General features: G+C 29.1%; 1 protein-coding gene across 2 annotated transcripts; it reads left to right on the forward strand.

Annotated features, from left to right (window-relative positions):
* Positions 1–3,260: 3,260 nt before the first annotated feature.
* LOC113363938 (heat shock 70 kDa protein cognate 4-like) lies at positions 3,261–7,741 on the forward strand. 2 transcript variants are annotated; one of them, XM_026606417.1, is made up of 11 exons: positions 3,261–3,471; positions 3,787–3,995; positions 4,108–4,257; positions 4,317–4,589; positions 4,648–4,818; positions 5,312–5,464; positions 5,526–5,687; positions 5,744–5,839; positions 5,903–6,204; positions 7,558–7,679; positions 7,713–7,741. In XM_026606417.1, exons 1-11 carry the CDS (start codon positions 3,261–3,263, stop codon positions 7,739–7,741), a joined length of 1,878 nt encoding a protein of 625 aa, XP_026462202.1. The 2 variants fall into 2 exon arrangements, with proteins under 2 accessions (XP_026462202.1, XP_026462201.1); XM_026606416.1 differs by having other exon boundaries at positions 7,558–7,741.
* Positions 7,742–16,479: the final 8,738 nt, after the last annotated feature.

Below are 16,479 nucleotides of genomic sequence, written 5' to 3' on the forward strand. Positions count from 1 at the left end.
GTCAATTAGCCATTATCAATTACCATTCCATCGTAAATTATCAACAAAGAGCCTAAAAATTCTTGCACTGACGGATAGAATTTTCTATTTTCTATATTTCACCACAGTCAGCAAAATGTCAATTTGTCGAAAGTGGTCTTAAATAGAAAGATAGTTCATTTTTTTTGAAAAATTTACAGAATAAATCAGATTCCAAGCAGATAGAACCTCAAACAAAAAGTAGGTGAGTTACTATTTAGCCAAAAATATAGACAATTAATTCATTGATTATGGATTAATCTTTTTTGTCGAATATTTAATTACGGTACGGGAAGTTCCACCAATTTGCCTTAAGGCACGATACCATGCACCACAAGTTTATATTTATATCGGAATTTCTATGCACAAAAATACGACGGAAGTTCTTGGAATATTTATTATGTTCGTAACGGAATACAAAACAAATATTATCATTCGAATATTTGAACATGTATATATACATATGTATATACATATATGCGTATATATGTATAACCTATCAATCTCTATTTATATTTATATTTGTGTGTTAAAATAAATGTTTATAAAAGATACGGCTTCATGCATACGATTTTTTGCTTCTTGTAAATATTAGAATAAAAATGGATTGTTTTTGTTATTTGAATAAAAGGAAGGTATATATAGATATTTTTATGAACAGGAAAACATCATTGATATGATATAAATATAAAAGAGGTAAAATCAATCGCATTCGTAATATTAAAATAATATCGAAAAGTACATATATTTATTTCAAACAAACAAGATGTTATCGAAGGAGCAACTTTTTTATTTTGTGTAATACTTTAGATGTATAACTTTTACTAGTTTTTGTATAATTTTTTATGCTTAGTTATATATTATTTTTATTTATTTGAACTTTCTCTAAATTTTTCATTGATGATTTGAAATATTGTTTTTTTTTAATAATTAATAAAATAATTATTAGCCTCGCTTACTTAGAGAATTTAGCCATCTACAATATTTCATTTTTAAATTCTATACTCCATATATGTTCTTTACTATCTTTATATATTGTACAATCTACACTATCCTGTACATGTTCTATACTATTTTCTTTAATTCTGTTTTATTCAAGTTTTTTTCTGCTCTTCAAAACTGATTTTTCCATTCTTTTTTCTTATAAATCTGATTTTCTCGGATTCTAAACTTGCTTTTCTTCTTACTTCTAATTATTTATTCAAATTCTACACAAAAAATCAAATTTCATTTAATTTTGTATTAACTATATTTTTTAAATTCTACGTGGATGGCAGGATTTTGATCCGAAGATCGCTGTAGTGTGAGTCGGACACGTTACTGAGTGAGCTATGCTCTCCACATTAGTTATTTTATATTGCGTTCACTCTCATGTTTATAATGTCTCTAATTTAGGGTTCGACAAATAACTTCTTTTTAGAAAAGCAATAAAAATCTACTAGATATTTTTCCAAATTTTCTAATTTTTTTTTTTATTTGAAAATCCTTCCGGTTAAAAATGGCTACCTCGGTTGCCGATCAAAAATTGAGAAAAAAAAACCGTTAGATGGCGGACCCTTTAAACAGCATTTTAAACTTTTTAAGCAATTTTCATTTTTTATTGAAATTTTATAATTTCAATTTTTTGAAATTTTAAAGATTTTATAATTGAAGTATATATTTCATTTTCACTTCACATTTGTTGACTTTTATCATTTATTTTTTTATTTCTCAATAAATGAAATCAATATGTTTGAATTGTTTAATAAATAAAATATATATCAATAGTTTGCTTTATGCTTTGACTTGCCATTTTTATCACATGTGGTTTCAAAGACTATATATAAATATTAGAATGATTGATAACAATTAATTGATTAGTAAATAATTTACATTTATTTAATTATTTTCATAAAACTATACCCATAAACTGTGCTGCGATCTTACAATGTTCTAGTAATTGCTTGCAAGATCTCAGACTCTAATCAGCTTAGAAACACTACCTAACTGTAAAAAGCTCTAGCCGAGATTGAAACCGAGCTTTATGTATTTCTCGAACTTTTACCAAAAACACAATGCATGTGTAATAGATGTTCAGAGATGCTTCAAAAAGTATATTTAAAAAGGAAATATTATTAAAAATTATTGTTAAATTCATATAGCTTCAAAAATTATTGTTATTCTCTAAAAAGTCGTATTTTGGATTTATACGCCTCCAGATACAGAGTGCAATATTTTTAATTTTATTTATTAACTCATTTTAAAATGCCAAAATTCGAAAATAACTATAAAAAAGAAGCACAAATGTTACTTTGCCATTACATTAATTTTAATTGTTCACGCGCTCCATAGAAGCGCCACACTATGTAGCACGTAAATTTACCCCAAGGTTCAATTTGTGGGAATCAAGTGAGTTAGTGGTGAATTTGTGAGAAACAAATGGTCATGACATTTCGTAAAGTTTTATAATTAACGACACTTATTTTAATAATTAAAATAAATTAAATTTAATGTTTTTATACATGAAAATATTTTTTTATTTATTTAATTATTTCCATAAATTCTAGATAACAATTATATAAATATAGAAATGGTAAACCTGATTGATTGGAAAAAATGACATGAGAAAAATAAATATATACGCGTATAAAATATAATTTCAACTGAATCACAAATATTTTATCACAAAAATGAATAATGAAAACGATTTTCCATTAAAAAGTAATTATTTGATACACAGTGAGTATATCATCTATTGGGTGCGATCAACTCTAAAGCAGGGTAAAGGACATTTGTTCTAGGTTTGCGCCTCATGACAATAACATTCAATTAAAATAGTTTTGACTTAAATTGAGTATAAAAACTGTCAATACGTTCGATATGAACAATTTTTTTTTCAACAAAAATGTCTATTTTATATTTGCAATAATTGAGCTCGTGAATATTTGAGTCATTCTAACATTAAAATGAAATTTATATTTGTGCCTAAACTTAAGTAAAACAAAAAATATAATTATAATTATTATCTTTGTTATACAGCTCTCGGAAAACAGCCAATAATTACTTTAATAATTATCTAGAAATAATGTACGAGATAATTTTTAGATTATACAATATAACATTATCCAATCCCTAAAATTGATAGCTGATAAATCCCAGTATGCGCAAATTTGACAAACTCCTATAAAACAAAATTTTTGTCATCACTCAAAAATGAACATCTTTTAATTATTTTTAATTTTTATAAATTTTTATCATTCACAATGGCCAAAAGTCAGACCCCAGCCGTCGGTATTGATCTGGGGACGACTTATTCCTGCGTAGGAGTTTTCCAGCATGGCAAGGTTGACATTATAGCAAATGATCAGGGAAACAGGACGACTCCAAGTTATGTTGCCTTCACCGATACCGAAAGGTTGATCGGTGATGCTGCCAAAAACCAAGTTGCTATAAATCCTACGAACACCATTTTTGGTAAGAGAAAAGACGTAATAAGGAGTAGTAATTTATAGTAATTAGTAGAATAGAGTAGGGTATGAGGTGAAGAGTCGGGTCTGATAATGAATGCGAATGCCCTTGTACATTCTTTATGGAGACATCTATTTTTATTGTCAACATTCAAAGATAAAAAATTTTCTTCTTAAGATACCAATAAACTTTGCTATTTTACTATTTGCCAACTCATTATTTGGAACTTGTTCTCTCCAGAAAAACAATGCAAAACTGTCTTCTTTTATTCGTGATGGAAATTTTACCATAGATAATATTTGATCATTATATTTCTTTTAGACGCCAAACGTTTAATTGGTCGCCGTTACGATGATGCCTCAGTTCAAAGCGATATGAAACTTTGGCCTTTCGCGGTGGTAAATGACAAAGGAAAACCTAAAATAAAGGTAACTTATAAAAATGAAGTCAAGACATTTTTTCCTGAAGAAGTTTCATCAATGGTTTTGGCTAAAATGAAGGAGACGGCTGAAGGGTATTTAGGAGTTGTGGTAAGTATAATGATGATAGAGTTATAATTTTAGAAACAGTTTTTTCTCCTGGCGATTAGAATTTTCCAAAAGCATTTTCTTTTGATATTAGGTAATATATTTTTCTTTTTAGGTAAGCAATGCGGTAATAACAGTTCCGGCTTATTTCAACGATTCCCAAAGACAGGCGACAAAAGATGCAGGAGCTATTTCGGGCTTGAACGTTTTGCGAATAATCAACGAACCTACTGCTGCAGCAATTGCTTACGGATTGGACAAAAAAGTGAATCCTGAAAAAGATCAAAAAATATATGATATATTAATACAATATTTACATTTTAGGGTAGCGGTGAAATAAACGTCCTTATTTTCGATCTTGGCGGTGGCACGTTCGATGTATCAATTCTCACTATCGAAGATGGCATATTTGAGGTAAAGTCCACGGCAGGAGATACCCACCTGGGCGGTGAAGATTTTGACAGTCGTATGGTTAATTATTTTGCACAAGAGTTTCTGAAAAAATACAAAAAAAATATTATAGAAAACAAAAGATCTATTAGGCGGCTCAGGACAGCTTGCGAAAGAGCAAAACGGACTCTGTCCTCTGCCACACAGGTGAAAAAATCACAACTGTTTTATACCAAATTAAGGATTTGATTCATCATTGTTCTAGGCCAATGTTGAAATAGATTCGTTATTTGAGGGTATCGACTTCTACACAGTCATTACTCGTGCAAGATTCGAGGAACTGAACGCGGATTTGTTCAGAAAAACGATGGAACCTGTGGAAAAGGCACTTCGAGATGCCGGAATGGATAGATCGAAAATACATGAAGTCGTTTTGGTAAAAAATATGTTATTAATACAAAATATAACTAGTAGTGTCTTGAGGCTGGATGAGGCAAATTGCTGGAACTTCCCGTACCGGAATAAAATTCTGAAAATCTGATATTTTTCGATATTTCAATTTTTTTTTAATTTTTTTTCCAAATTTTTTTGATTTGTAGCTTTTGTTTATTATTATAGTATCTTTAAAAAAGTTTGTCTAAAATAAATGAAATATTGAGCAATTTTTATTAAATTAAATAAACTATTTTTTTTTCAAAAGCTCAATGGTTCTTGTAAATTGTAAAATTGCAACTTGTAAATTGTGTTTAAACAACTTTTGCAACATTTTATATTGCTTATAACTTGTAAACCGTTTGTGCAAATTCAATAGAATATTTAGCGTTTTAGTATATTATTTAGCAACCTTAAAATTTTTCTAAGAATCCAAAGTTTTATAGCAACCAAGTAAATTTTAATATCGGAATTGAAACAGAAGTTTATTCTCTCAGGTCGGTGGTTCCACACGTATTCCTCGTGTTCAGAAATTATTGCAAGATTTTTTCGCCGGAAAAGAATTGAATAAATCTATAAACCCAGATGAAGCAGTAGCTTATGGTGCTGCTGTACAAGCAGCTATTTTACATGGAGATACTTCCGAAACGGTAATAATAGTTACAAACTCTAGATCCACTTTACCAATGTAGATATTCATTCTTTTCCTAGGTGCGAGATCTTCTACTTTTGGACGTAACGCCATTATCCTTGGGCATAGAAACTGCAGGTGGTATAATGAGCGTCTTGATAAAACGCAACACCACGATTCCTACCAAGCAAACCCAAACCTTTACGACTTATGCAGATAATCAACCAGGCGTACTGATCCAGGTGAGGACAATTTGTAAAAAATTAAAATTTCTTTAATTTGTAAAATTCTGTGGCAGGTTTATGAAGGAGAAAGGGCCATGACGAAAGATAACAATATTTTGGGGAAATTTGAACTATCTGGGATTCCGCCGGCACCTCGAGGAATACCACAAGTAATTAAAAGTCGAAAGTTATCATATGTAATGAAGTTGTTTATTATACTTGTACATTATCAGGTGGAAGTTACCTTCGATATCGACGCCAATGGTATTCTGAATGTTACGGGTAAAGAAAAATCAACTGGAAAACAAAGTAAAATCACAATCACCAATGATAAAGGCCGTTTGAGCAAAGAAGACATTGAAAGAATGATAAGCGAAGCAGAAAAATTCAAAGATCAGGACGAGCTCCAACGTGATACAATTGCTGCCAAAAACACCTTGGAATCTTACTGTTTCAACATGAAGAACACCGTCGCAGACGATGGGGCAACTGCTGACAAATTAACAAAGGATGAAAAACAAAATATTTTGCACAAGTATATCTACATATATATATATATATATATATATATATATATATATATTAGGGTGGTCCTTAAAATGGTCATTTTCGAATTTCCTTGCTCCCAGGGGCTCAAATGGTTCCAAATTGATAAAAAACAATTCTCTGAAAGTTTTAGCTCTTAATATTAACGTTTAGATAGAGCGCAATTCAATCAAAGTTTGTATGGAAAGAGCATGGAAAAAATTTTGAAAATATAAAAAAAATGTGTTAGGTATAACTTAGCGACAAATGAATGAGTTTTATTCATTCAATTGTTCGCTAAATTACATCTAAAAAGCATTTTTAAAAATTTTGAAAATTTTTCCATGCTATCTCCATACAAAACTTTGATTGAATTGCGCTCTATCTAAACGTTAATATTAAGAGCTAAAACTTTCAGAGAATTGTTTTTTACCTATTTGAAACCATTTGAGCCCCTGGGAGCAAGGAAATTCGAAAATGATCATTTTAAGGACCACCCTAATATATATATATATATATATATATATATATATATATATATAAATAAGTCGGGTTTTCCTTCCTGACAATATAACTCCAGAACGCACGAACCGATTTCGACAATTTTGCATTCGTTAGAAAGGTCTCGGGCCCCGCAAGGTTTATAGCTAAGAACATTAGTGGTGCATGGCATCGTGTTTTAATGCAAATTGCTGGAACTTCACGCAACGTAATTAAAAATTCGAGTAATGACAGTAGTGATAATTATCAGAATTATGCTCGGTTAAGTCAACGAGCAATTCTTGCCGCAAACAATAATGATGTACACGCACTAAATTTCACCATTCAATCAAAAATTGCTGGCGATTTGGTGACATACCAATGATTCCGACTGGTCTGTTTGACTTCAAACGATTGCAATTTCCAGTTCGCCTTGCGTTCGCAATGACATGTCGCAAGGCCAATCGCTTAGTGTTTGCGGGATAAATTTCAAATAGATTATTCAGAAAATCATTGTTTTTCACATGGGCAGTTATACGTTGCCTGATCACGAGTTGGGAAACCATCCGCTTTGTTTGTGTTAACGTCAGACCAAAAAACAAAAAATGTGGTTTACCAAAGAGCACTTTAATGAAACGGATAATTTGCAGATTCACTTTCATTTACTTAGAGAAGTTCAACTAACAAACACTTCATTTTTGTAATCGAAATAAAATCATTACTGTTGTGTAATAAAATCAAATTTTTTGTTTTCAAATTTCAAAAAATTTCTTCGTCTTTTCACGAAACCATCTGGTCACGAAACGGAATTCGTCGGGCTTGCTAGTATTTAATAAAATAATAAATATACACAAATATCTATTACAACATCATCTATTTTCAGATGTGAGGAGACCATCCAATGGTTGGACGCCCATGCCCGTGCCACAAAAGGAGAATACGAGGCCAAATTGAAAGAATTGGAAAAAATATGTGGACCAGCCCTTACCAAATTGTACGGAACCAGTTCTATGCCTGGTGTCAACATACCAGCTGCAGGAGGACCCACAGTCGAGGAGGTCGACTAATAAAATTGCCTAAACAGAGAATTCCAGAGAGTGATTCTGGTTGCGGAATTTCCCTGCGCATTTGTATCCCGTTAGTGAAGTAAAATTTTGTAAATGTGTAGAAATAAATTTTGTTTTTGGGAGTTTTAAAACTAATTTTCATGAGAATAATTAAATGATATATATATATATATATATATATAAAAAAATATTAAATAATATAATTGCATAAAAATTTATATGATTTGAAGTCTGAATTAGCCTCATTATGAGTCTGATTTTCAATTGCAACTTATGAGAAGATTGATCCAGTATATTTTACGGGTAGGCAATATTATAGATAAATTAATTTATTAAAGAAAATATTATTTAAAACTTTCATATTAATTAAATAGCTCTGAAAGTAAACAAGCCATATTAAAAATGCAGAACATGTTTAGAACAAAGGATGTTCCAAAATTGAAACATTTTTTAAAAGTTTTAAAAGTAGTTTTAATAGTAGGTATATATATATATATATATAATTATATATATACAAATATATATATATATATATATATATATATATATATATATATATATGTTGTTATAATCATTTATCTCTTACACCGAGTTGAGTGTTTTAATAAAAAGTATAAAATTGCCTCCTCCTTATCAAGTCTTCATATTTCTTCTCAGCCTGCAATGTTGTGTGCAATTTACTTAAATGATAATGATAATGATAATAAAAAATTACTTTTTGCATTCAGTTAAATATCTAATAAAATATTTCATATCTATTTAATCGCAGATTTAATCTTTGGTGGGAATTAAAATATACACTCAGTAGTTTTAAGAGTTAATTCAATATTTTTTATGTATATTTTTTCTGAAGTGTATCACTTTATATATCCGCTTTATTTTTAGGGCTATTTTATTAATATTTTTTCTGCGTTTGGTTTGGCTAATTTTTATAAAAACTGGTGGTATATGGCATCGTGCCTCAAACTGCTGGAACTTCCCGTAACGCAACAAAATATTGAGGAATATTGAATGTTTTCAAATAGATTATTATAAATACTGTTACATTGTCTAATATTCATAAAGAATAGAAAAACTGAATTACAAAGTTGAAATTATTTGTTTAAAGTATATTAGAATTATAGTCAGAATTAAAAATAAAATCTGAATTATTTTCGATATACAAAAAAAACTAAAAAAAAAATTATTCAAATTTTTTTTCCAAAATCAATTATTGTGTTAAAACAAGCTGAAAGTTCTTTGAATCATTTGAATTGGACGCTTAGTTCTCTCAAAAACTGCCATTTTTTGCATATTTAGCTCTGTATCTTCGAAATGGCTGGGCCTGCCATTGCGAAAAACTAATAATCACTTCTCCCAATCATTACTAATTGAATGTTTTTTAGATCATTCAAATCGGATGCACCGTTCACTCAAAAACTCGATTTCTATTTTCTGCACTCTTTGCTTCGTATCTCCGTAACGGCTGGACCGGCCTTTGCCAAAAACTAATCAGCTCTTCTCCCTATCAATAGGAATCGAATGTTTTTTAAACCATTCATATCGATTGATCCGTGCGCCAGAAAACGTGACTGGAAATTTGTATCCATACATACATACACACACACACACATCCATTTTTTCTAAGGTATGCCAAAATGTTCAGAAACCTTCAAAACGTCGAGAAATGTAAAAATCTTCAATTTCGATTTTCGGTCCATTGCAATAACTTACCCTACGGGAATTTAATAATGGGCTTTGGGTATTTTCAATACAAATTAAATGTTTACTGAAGATTTGTTCTAAAGTATGCCAGAATGATCAGAATATCTGGGACTTTTAAAAATTCTGTAAAAATGAAAACATGTTCGTATCAATATCCGATAAATATTTAATAATTTTTATTGAACTCAATATCAAAATATCTCAATAAGATCAACGTCAATCTTCAGGTGGCCGAGCACAATTAAGGTCAAACATCCAAAGTTAACACTATTCCAAATAATAATACATTAAACATTTTAATTCGATCAAACATCTTCATAGGTAATCATCCTTAACAGTTGTCTCGAATTTCTTTCCACATTCTTACAACTGCTACAAGAGAATTAACAAATATCATCTTCAGGTAACTTTGTATTAAGGTTCTCGCTGACACTTTGACCAAGATCCAAAACCAAAATATTTATACTTCACTATTATCAATACAAAATCTACATTTCATCAAACATCCTCATATGAAATCACATCTTCATCATCATCATCCTTCAGTAGTTGCAGTAACTCCTTTTCCCGATCCTTCAACTCTGCCACGTAGGCGTCGACCACCAGCATGAAATGGAATGTGAAAAAGGGCGGCAGGAAAAACTCGAATAAAAATAAAAAAAATCTTGGTTCACCATTTGGATCGGGTTGAAAATAGATCAGTTCTTCGGGAGTACCGTCCATGAAGTAGACTTGCAGAGCAGATTTGATGTAAAATATGGAAAGCAGCATGATGTTAATTATAATCCAGGCGGTAAGGAATCTGGTCTTGCTGGCGCAGTATCCGTAGGTCAGGAAGGCAACGGCTAGGATTTCTAGGAAGAACGTTGTCACGTCAAAAGTGAGAAGTAATATCTGTATGAAGATAATTATTGTTTAGTCCTATTTATTGTTTTGCACTAATTTGTATAAAAAATAATTGAAGTAATGGAAGCGAGATGTGAGACAACTATGTTCAAAATTTTTTGTATCACCATAAGGCAACTCAAACCATCATATAAAATCAGAATGGAATACAAAACGTAATCCTGGTTGAAACATTAGTTATGAGAATTGTCAATTAAGCTAGTTTTTTTTTAATTACAATATTTATTAAATAAACTTAAATTAAAGGATAGAATTTACATTAAAATGATATCCGTAGTATGATGATTTAATATAATGTAAAAGCAAATAATAATAAAAATAAAATTAATAAATAAATAAAATAAAATTTCTGTATAATAAAATAATACTAGAGAAACAATAAAATATAAAAAAATAACAATATTATAAATAATAAGATAATAATAATAAGCTAAAGTATTGACAAAACAGTTTTATTTAAATTCTCCTATATATTGGGGAGAAAATTGAAAAAACTGCAAATACGACCTGATGATATGCACCAAAATTTTTGGCAAATTTTTATGAATGTTTTTTTGACTCGGATTGAGCTTATAAATACAAAGTCTGTTAAAGTATAGAAGGAGGTTCCAGCATTTATTATATAACTTGTCAATTGTGCAAGAATAACGACAAAAAGCTTATATTTCCAAACTTATCTATTGGAAAAAATAATCATATTTTATAAATATGGTAATATGATGGCATCATATATCGCATACAAATCTCATTGAATTTGCTTCAAAATACCAAATGTTATGGAAAATCGTGCATTTATCATAATTATACATTAATTAATGTTGATGATAATACATATTTTATGGTCGTTTTATGTAATGGTCGTTTATACGAAAGTTTTTGAAATAATCCAATTTTTTTTACCGAATTGATTGATCCAGAAAATCTTGTTACTGAATCAACAAACATGAGTCCATAAAGATTCAAGAACATAAGTTCCCAAAATGTTATAAGGTATACGCCGACATCCAGTTTTATGAAAAGGAAGCAGGTATGGACTCTTATGCAGAACATTCTTATTTTTTATTATTTGTTGCTTTGTTAAATTTTTATTATTTATTGCTTTGTATTATTTTTCAATGACATAAGTTAACAATTCATGATAGCGATTTAATAAACAAATGAAATGCGGTCACATGCTTATGTATTTATTTACTTCAATATTTAATTAATAATTTAAATATTTACACAAATAATTTATATATTTATTTTTGTATTCTCACACATGAACTTGTTGAATTGTATTTATTGTGACTAAAAATTAATGATAAATAAGAAAAAAATGAAAGATATTAATTAATTTGTATATATATATATATATATATATATATGTATACATACATTTATGTACTCAATTATATAATTATTTATTTAGATTTTTATTTACTGATTTATTTATTTATTCATTTGTTCATTTATTTGTTTCTTCATTTAATCATTAATTTATCACATATTCATTTACTCATTTATTTCTTTATTCGCTTATTTATTTATTTATGTATTCATTTTTTTAATTTTTCATTTACTCATTTATTTACTTATTCATTTATTAATTTATTCATTTGTTCATTTATTCATTCATTTGTCACATATTCATTTACTCATTTATTTCTTTATTCGCTCATTCCTTTTTTTTTAATTTTATTTTCAATAGCAATCAGAATACATGATACTATTTATTTTTGTATTCATTTTTCATTAATTTGTTATTTACTCATTTATTTATTTATTCATTTATTTGTTTCTTTATTTAATCATTCATTCGATAATTATTTACCAATTTATTTATTAATTCATTTGTTCAATTATTCATTTCATTATTTATTCATTCATTAGTAACATTAATTTATTTTTTACATATTTATTTATTTATTTTTCGTTTATTTACATGATCATGAAATTAAGCATTTATTTATTTATTTTATTTATTTCCATGTATTTATCTCATTTACATAAACAAAATTTATATCAATAATTGATTTTTCATTAAAATTCATTACATTTTTTAAATTTTTTTGTGCTTTTTTATATGCTAAATTCATGCAAAAATTATTTGTAATAAATTAATGTGAAAAAAATACAAAACACTACAACTTTATTTTACAGTTTTAAAACTAGCAGTACAGTTGAAAATTCTCTGTTAAATTATTTGCAGTTTACTTAAAAAATCACGAATGTTCACATTTTTTTACGATATTTGTGAACATATAAAAAATATGATAAATGTTATGTATTTTATCTAACTCAATGTTAACTATTAACACTTCGATATTAATCTATTCGATTTTTTTCAAATCGTTTAAATAAAGACACATAGCAGTGCTGTCCAAGGTAAAAAAATTATAGAATAAAAATTAGAACCACTTGTAATTGTGATAATAAAATATGGTAGACCCCATGATTGGTGCAATAACAATTGTATTTTTTTTTTCAATTTGGTTATTTGCTCTCACTCTCTCTGTCTCTCTCACACACACATACACATTTAGATATATAAATATATATATACATATATAATATATTTATATATATATATATATATATATATCTGAATTTTTAGTGATTTGCCTAATCAGATACGAATATTCCCTTTTCGCCGGAGGGTCAGCGTTCCCTCGACCCTTCATATGGCCACCTGTGATCTAGCCATGCTTTAAGGCTTAGAGGGATTTAGGATCTCACGTACTATACATAGTAAATAATATAAATAAATATTGCGTACACAAATGCATTAAATACGATGATACGACTTACTGTATTCAAAAGGCAAACATTGTACTATTGCACGCCGAGATAAGAAAGAAGATCGTGGGAAAAACAAGTATTGAATCAATATTTATCGATAATATTGAGTGAAAATATACATCTTCATGTGGAGAATTTTTTAAAAATAATTTGATTTGAAAAAGTTAGAAGTTACACGCCAAATAAGCCATTGGCGAGCCATAAAATTGTTGATTATTTTTGTATGCATTCACTTGCATCTATTGTAAGTTTCAAATATTGTGTCCAAACAAATTTAGTAAGTATGCATAATTAAATAGTCTATAGAATTTTCTAACATCATAAATCTCTAGAGCAACTTAGTATAATATAAAATCGCAATTAAAAATAGATTATCTAAGAACACAATAAAATACTCAATAGAGCAATGCAAACAACTCTGGAACAAAATTGGTAGTTCTTAACATTTTGATCAACCAATAATTGCTTTTATCAAAATTGCCCAAAAAAAATTGATTTTTCACCAAATATATCAATTAATAATTTCATTTTCTTAATACAATAAAATTTACTTAAAAAAAATACCATTAGCAGTATGTGTGTATGTATCTAATAAAAATGGTATCAAATAAGGAATTTGTAGACCATGCTTCGTTTTATAGTTCACAAAAGCAATAAACGTGGTGCCTTTTACAATTGTAAAATTGTAACTCTCATTGCATGCAATTTTCTGGAACTAGTTTTATGGAAAACACGATTTTGATTTTAACCACACCGACCAGAAGACCTGTTTTGTGAGAAACATATATCGCACTAAATGTAACATTGTTAAAGGGAAGAGGATTCGTGATTTTATTGGTAAGGGTATTATTTATAAAATATTATCCTGAAGAGCAATCTATACTAGGCATTACAAATTGTGCAATATTTCTATTTATTTGCTTATATTCAATAAGTTATTTTATTCAATAACATTATTTCTAAATCATTTCTGCATTCTTTATGAAATTATGTCATATATAAATTATACCAATTTTTTGCTTAAGCAAGCCAAAAGGATCAAGAGTTCATCAAATATAGTATAAAATAAGCTGTTTATAGTATAAAATAAGTTTTTATGTAAGTGATTAGTGGTGAACTACAGTATCTGAATCAGAGGTCTCGGGTTCGATCCCGCTTCGAGCAGTCAGATGTCAAACAGTAGTGACATCGGTTTCTACTAGTTTCTTAGGATCGTTTTAGGCGCCCCAAAATATACTCCCACCTGGCTGATCCATGATGACACACATATGCGCACTGTAGCCGAGGAAGTTAAAAGATTCGCTGTTAACCACAAGGACAGACTGGAAGAACACCCAAATGAGTTGGCCAACGCACTGCTATCCACAAACACAACACGAAGACTTAAAAGAAAAATATTTAGTGATTTAATTAGATTGTAATTACTCGTGTCACACTATTAATTCTTATAAAGGAAAAATGCAACTGTGTATTTTTCACTATTTATATATCGATGTCATTTTTACATTTAATTGCCAAAAGATTTACTTAATGTCTATGTAGGACAGTTGTAAATATATTGATGAATAAAAAATCGGTTTCTACTAGAGAACATAAATGGCAATATGTTTCCAAATGAAAATAGGCCTTACCCGGCATTGCTGCATCAATAAATATTTGCCCTATTACAAAAATTGTGATAATAAAATTCTTCACCCAAAATGAGACACCAGTTTGGGTTGGCATCTGTAAGGGTATTGAGTATTGAGACAAATCAATACAACCTTTTTCCAATCTTCAAATTTTTCTATAACTTCTAGGAGTACATTTTTGCTAGGAGTGTCAAGGATGGTGGAATTCTTATCGCCATTAAGTTAAGGAAAACATAAGTTGAGATTGGACAAAAAGTTTGAAGTAATTGATGATTATGGTAAGTAAATACTAAAGTAAGTTTTTAAGAAAATGGAGTTTATGTGCAAATAATTTTAAAAAAGTTGCAGGTTATTTTGCAAAGAATCTACCAATGCAACAGTTGACAACGCCCAAAAAATTGCCAAAACATTTCAAAATAAAAAAATCTAAAGTTTTTTTTCCCAAAAATTCAATTTTTTTCATAAATTTAAAATTTGACGAAAATCTACTTTTTTAAAAGTTTCAAAAAAATTTAGCATTTTTTTAAAAAAATATTTTTGGTACGGGAAGTTCCAGCAGTTTGCCTTAAGGCACAATGCCATACACATTTTTATTCTCAAAATGCACTTCAAAAGTTCTTTTACCATTTATCTGCAATTTCATAAAAATCTCCTAAAGCAAACACCGCCATTCGAGTCAAGATAAAAATCACCAGGAGCAGGCACGTCAACTGTGCAATTTTGGTATTGATGAAAAGAACGGATAACAAAAGAGCCGAGTTAAAAATAAGTCGGCGGTACTGGCGGAGGTTGAGGTGGTGTAGTTGATCTTGGATCTTGGAATGGACCAACACAAAAATAAAAAAATATATATACAAAAATCCGCCCGCGTATATTAAATGAGAAGCCGCGAGCTACGCGCATCAGGAACAAAAAACAAAACAAAACCGAAACAGGAAAAAAAATTAGTCTTAAATCATGAGCCGATTATGAGAAGACGGAGGAGAAAACTGGTCGGTAGTCGGTCGTATTTTGATGAATTTGTACAGATAATCCAACGAAGCACGTGTTGATGGAGAAATCGAGATTGCTGGAATTGTACCAAAAAATCATCATTAACGAGAGAGAAGATGTTGATTTTTAAAAATTGGAAACAGAATAGAAGTCAATCGATAAACCTCCATATGACTATAATTAAAGAAAATAATGCTACCAAGTTACATTGTTTTTAAAATATTTCCTTGTGAATTGATGAAGAAATCCAGATTGCTGGAATTGTACCAAAAAATCATCATTACCGAGAGAGAAGTCGTTGATTTCTGAAAAATTGGAAACAGAATAAAAGTCAATCGATAAACCTCGATATGACTAAAATTAAAGAAAATAATGCTACCAAGTTACATTGTTTCTAAAATATTTCCTCGTGACTTGATGGAGAAATCGAGATTGCTGGAATTGTACCAAAAAATCATCATTACCGAGAGAGGAGTCGTGATTTCTGAAAAGTTGGAAACAGAATAAAAGCCAATCGATAAACCTCGATATGACTAAAATTAAAGAAAATAATGCTACCAAGTTACATTGTTTCTAAAATATTTCCTCGTGAATTTGGACAAATTTAGGTACTAGAAAAAATGGAGAAGATAAATGGATTGAGCGCGAGGAAGGTATTCTACTGAAGAAAACTAATTAGGGCCCATAATAGTAAACTATTGATTTCTAAACGACGACATCAAA

The sequence above is a fragment of the Ctenocephalides felis genome, unplaced genomic scaffold (genome assembly GCF_003426905.1).
Source record: "Ctenocephalides felis isolate EL2017-DRISC unplaced genomic scaffold, ASM342690v1 CF-g0.4_SCAFFOLD_00845, whole genome shotgun sequence".
Classification (NCBI taxonomy): Eukaryota; Metazoa; Arthropoda; class Insecta; order Siphonaptera; family Pulicidae; genus Ctenocephalides; species Ctenocephalides felis.

Excerpts from the sequence above, each read along its gene's own strand:
- LOC113363938 (XM_026606416.1), top strand. The coding sequence starts at position 3,261 with ATGGCCAAAAGTCAGACCCCAGCCGTCGGTATTGATCTGGGGACGACT. Across the intron at positions 3,472-3,786 it reads TCCTACGAACACCATTTTTG|ACGCCAAACGTTTAATTGGT; the intron begins GTAAGAGAAAAG and ends TATTTCTTTTAG. Across the intron at positions 5,840-5,902 it reads CACCTCGAGGAATACCACAA|GTGGAAGTTACCTTCGATAT; the intron begins GTAATTAAAAGT and ends GTACATTATCAG.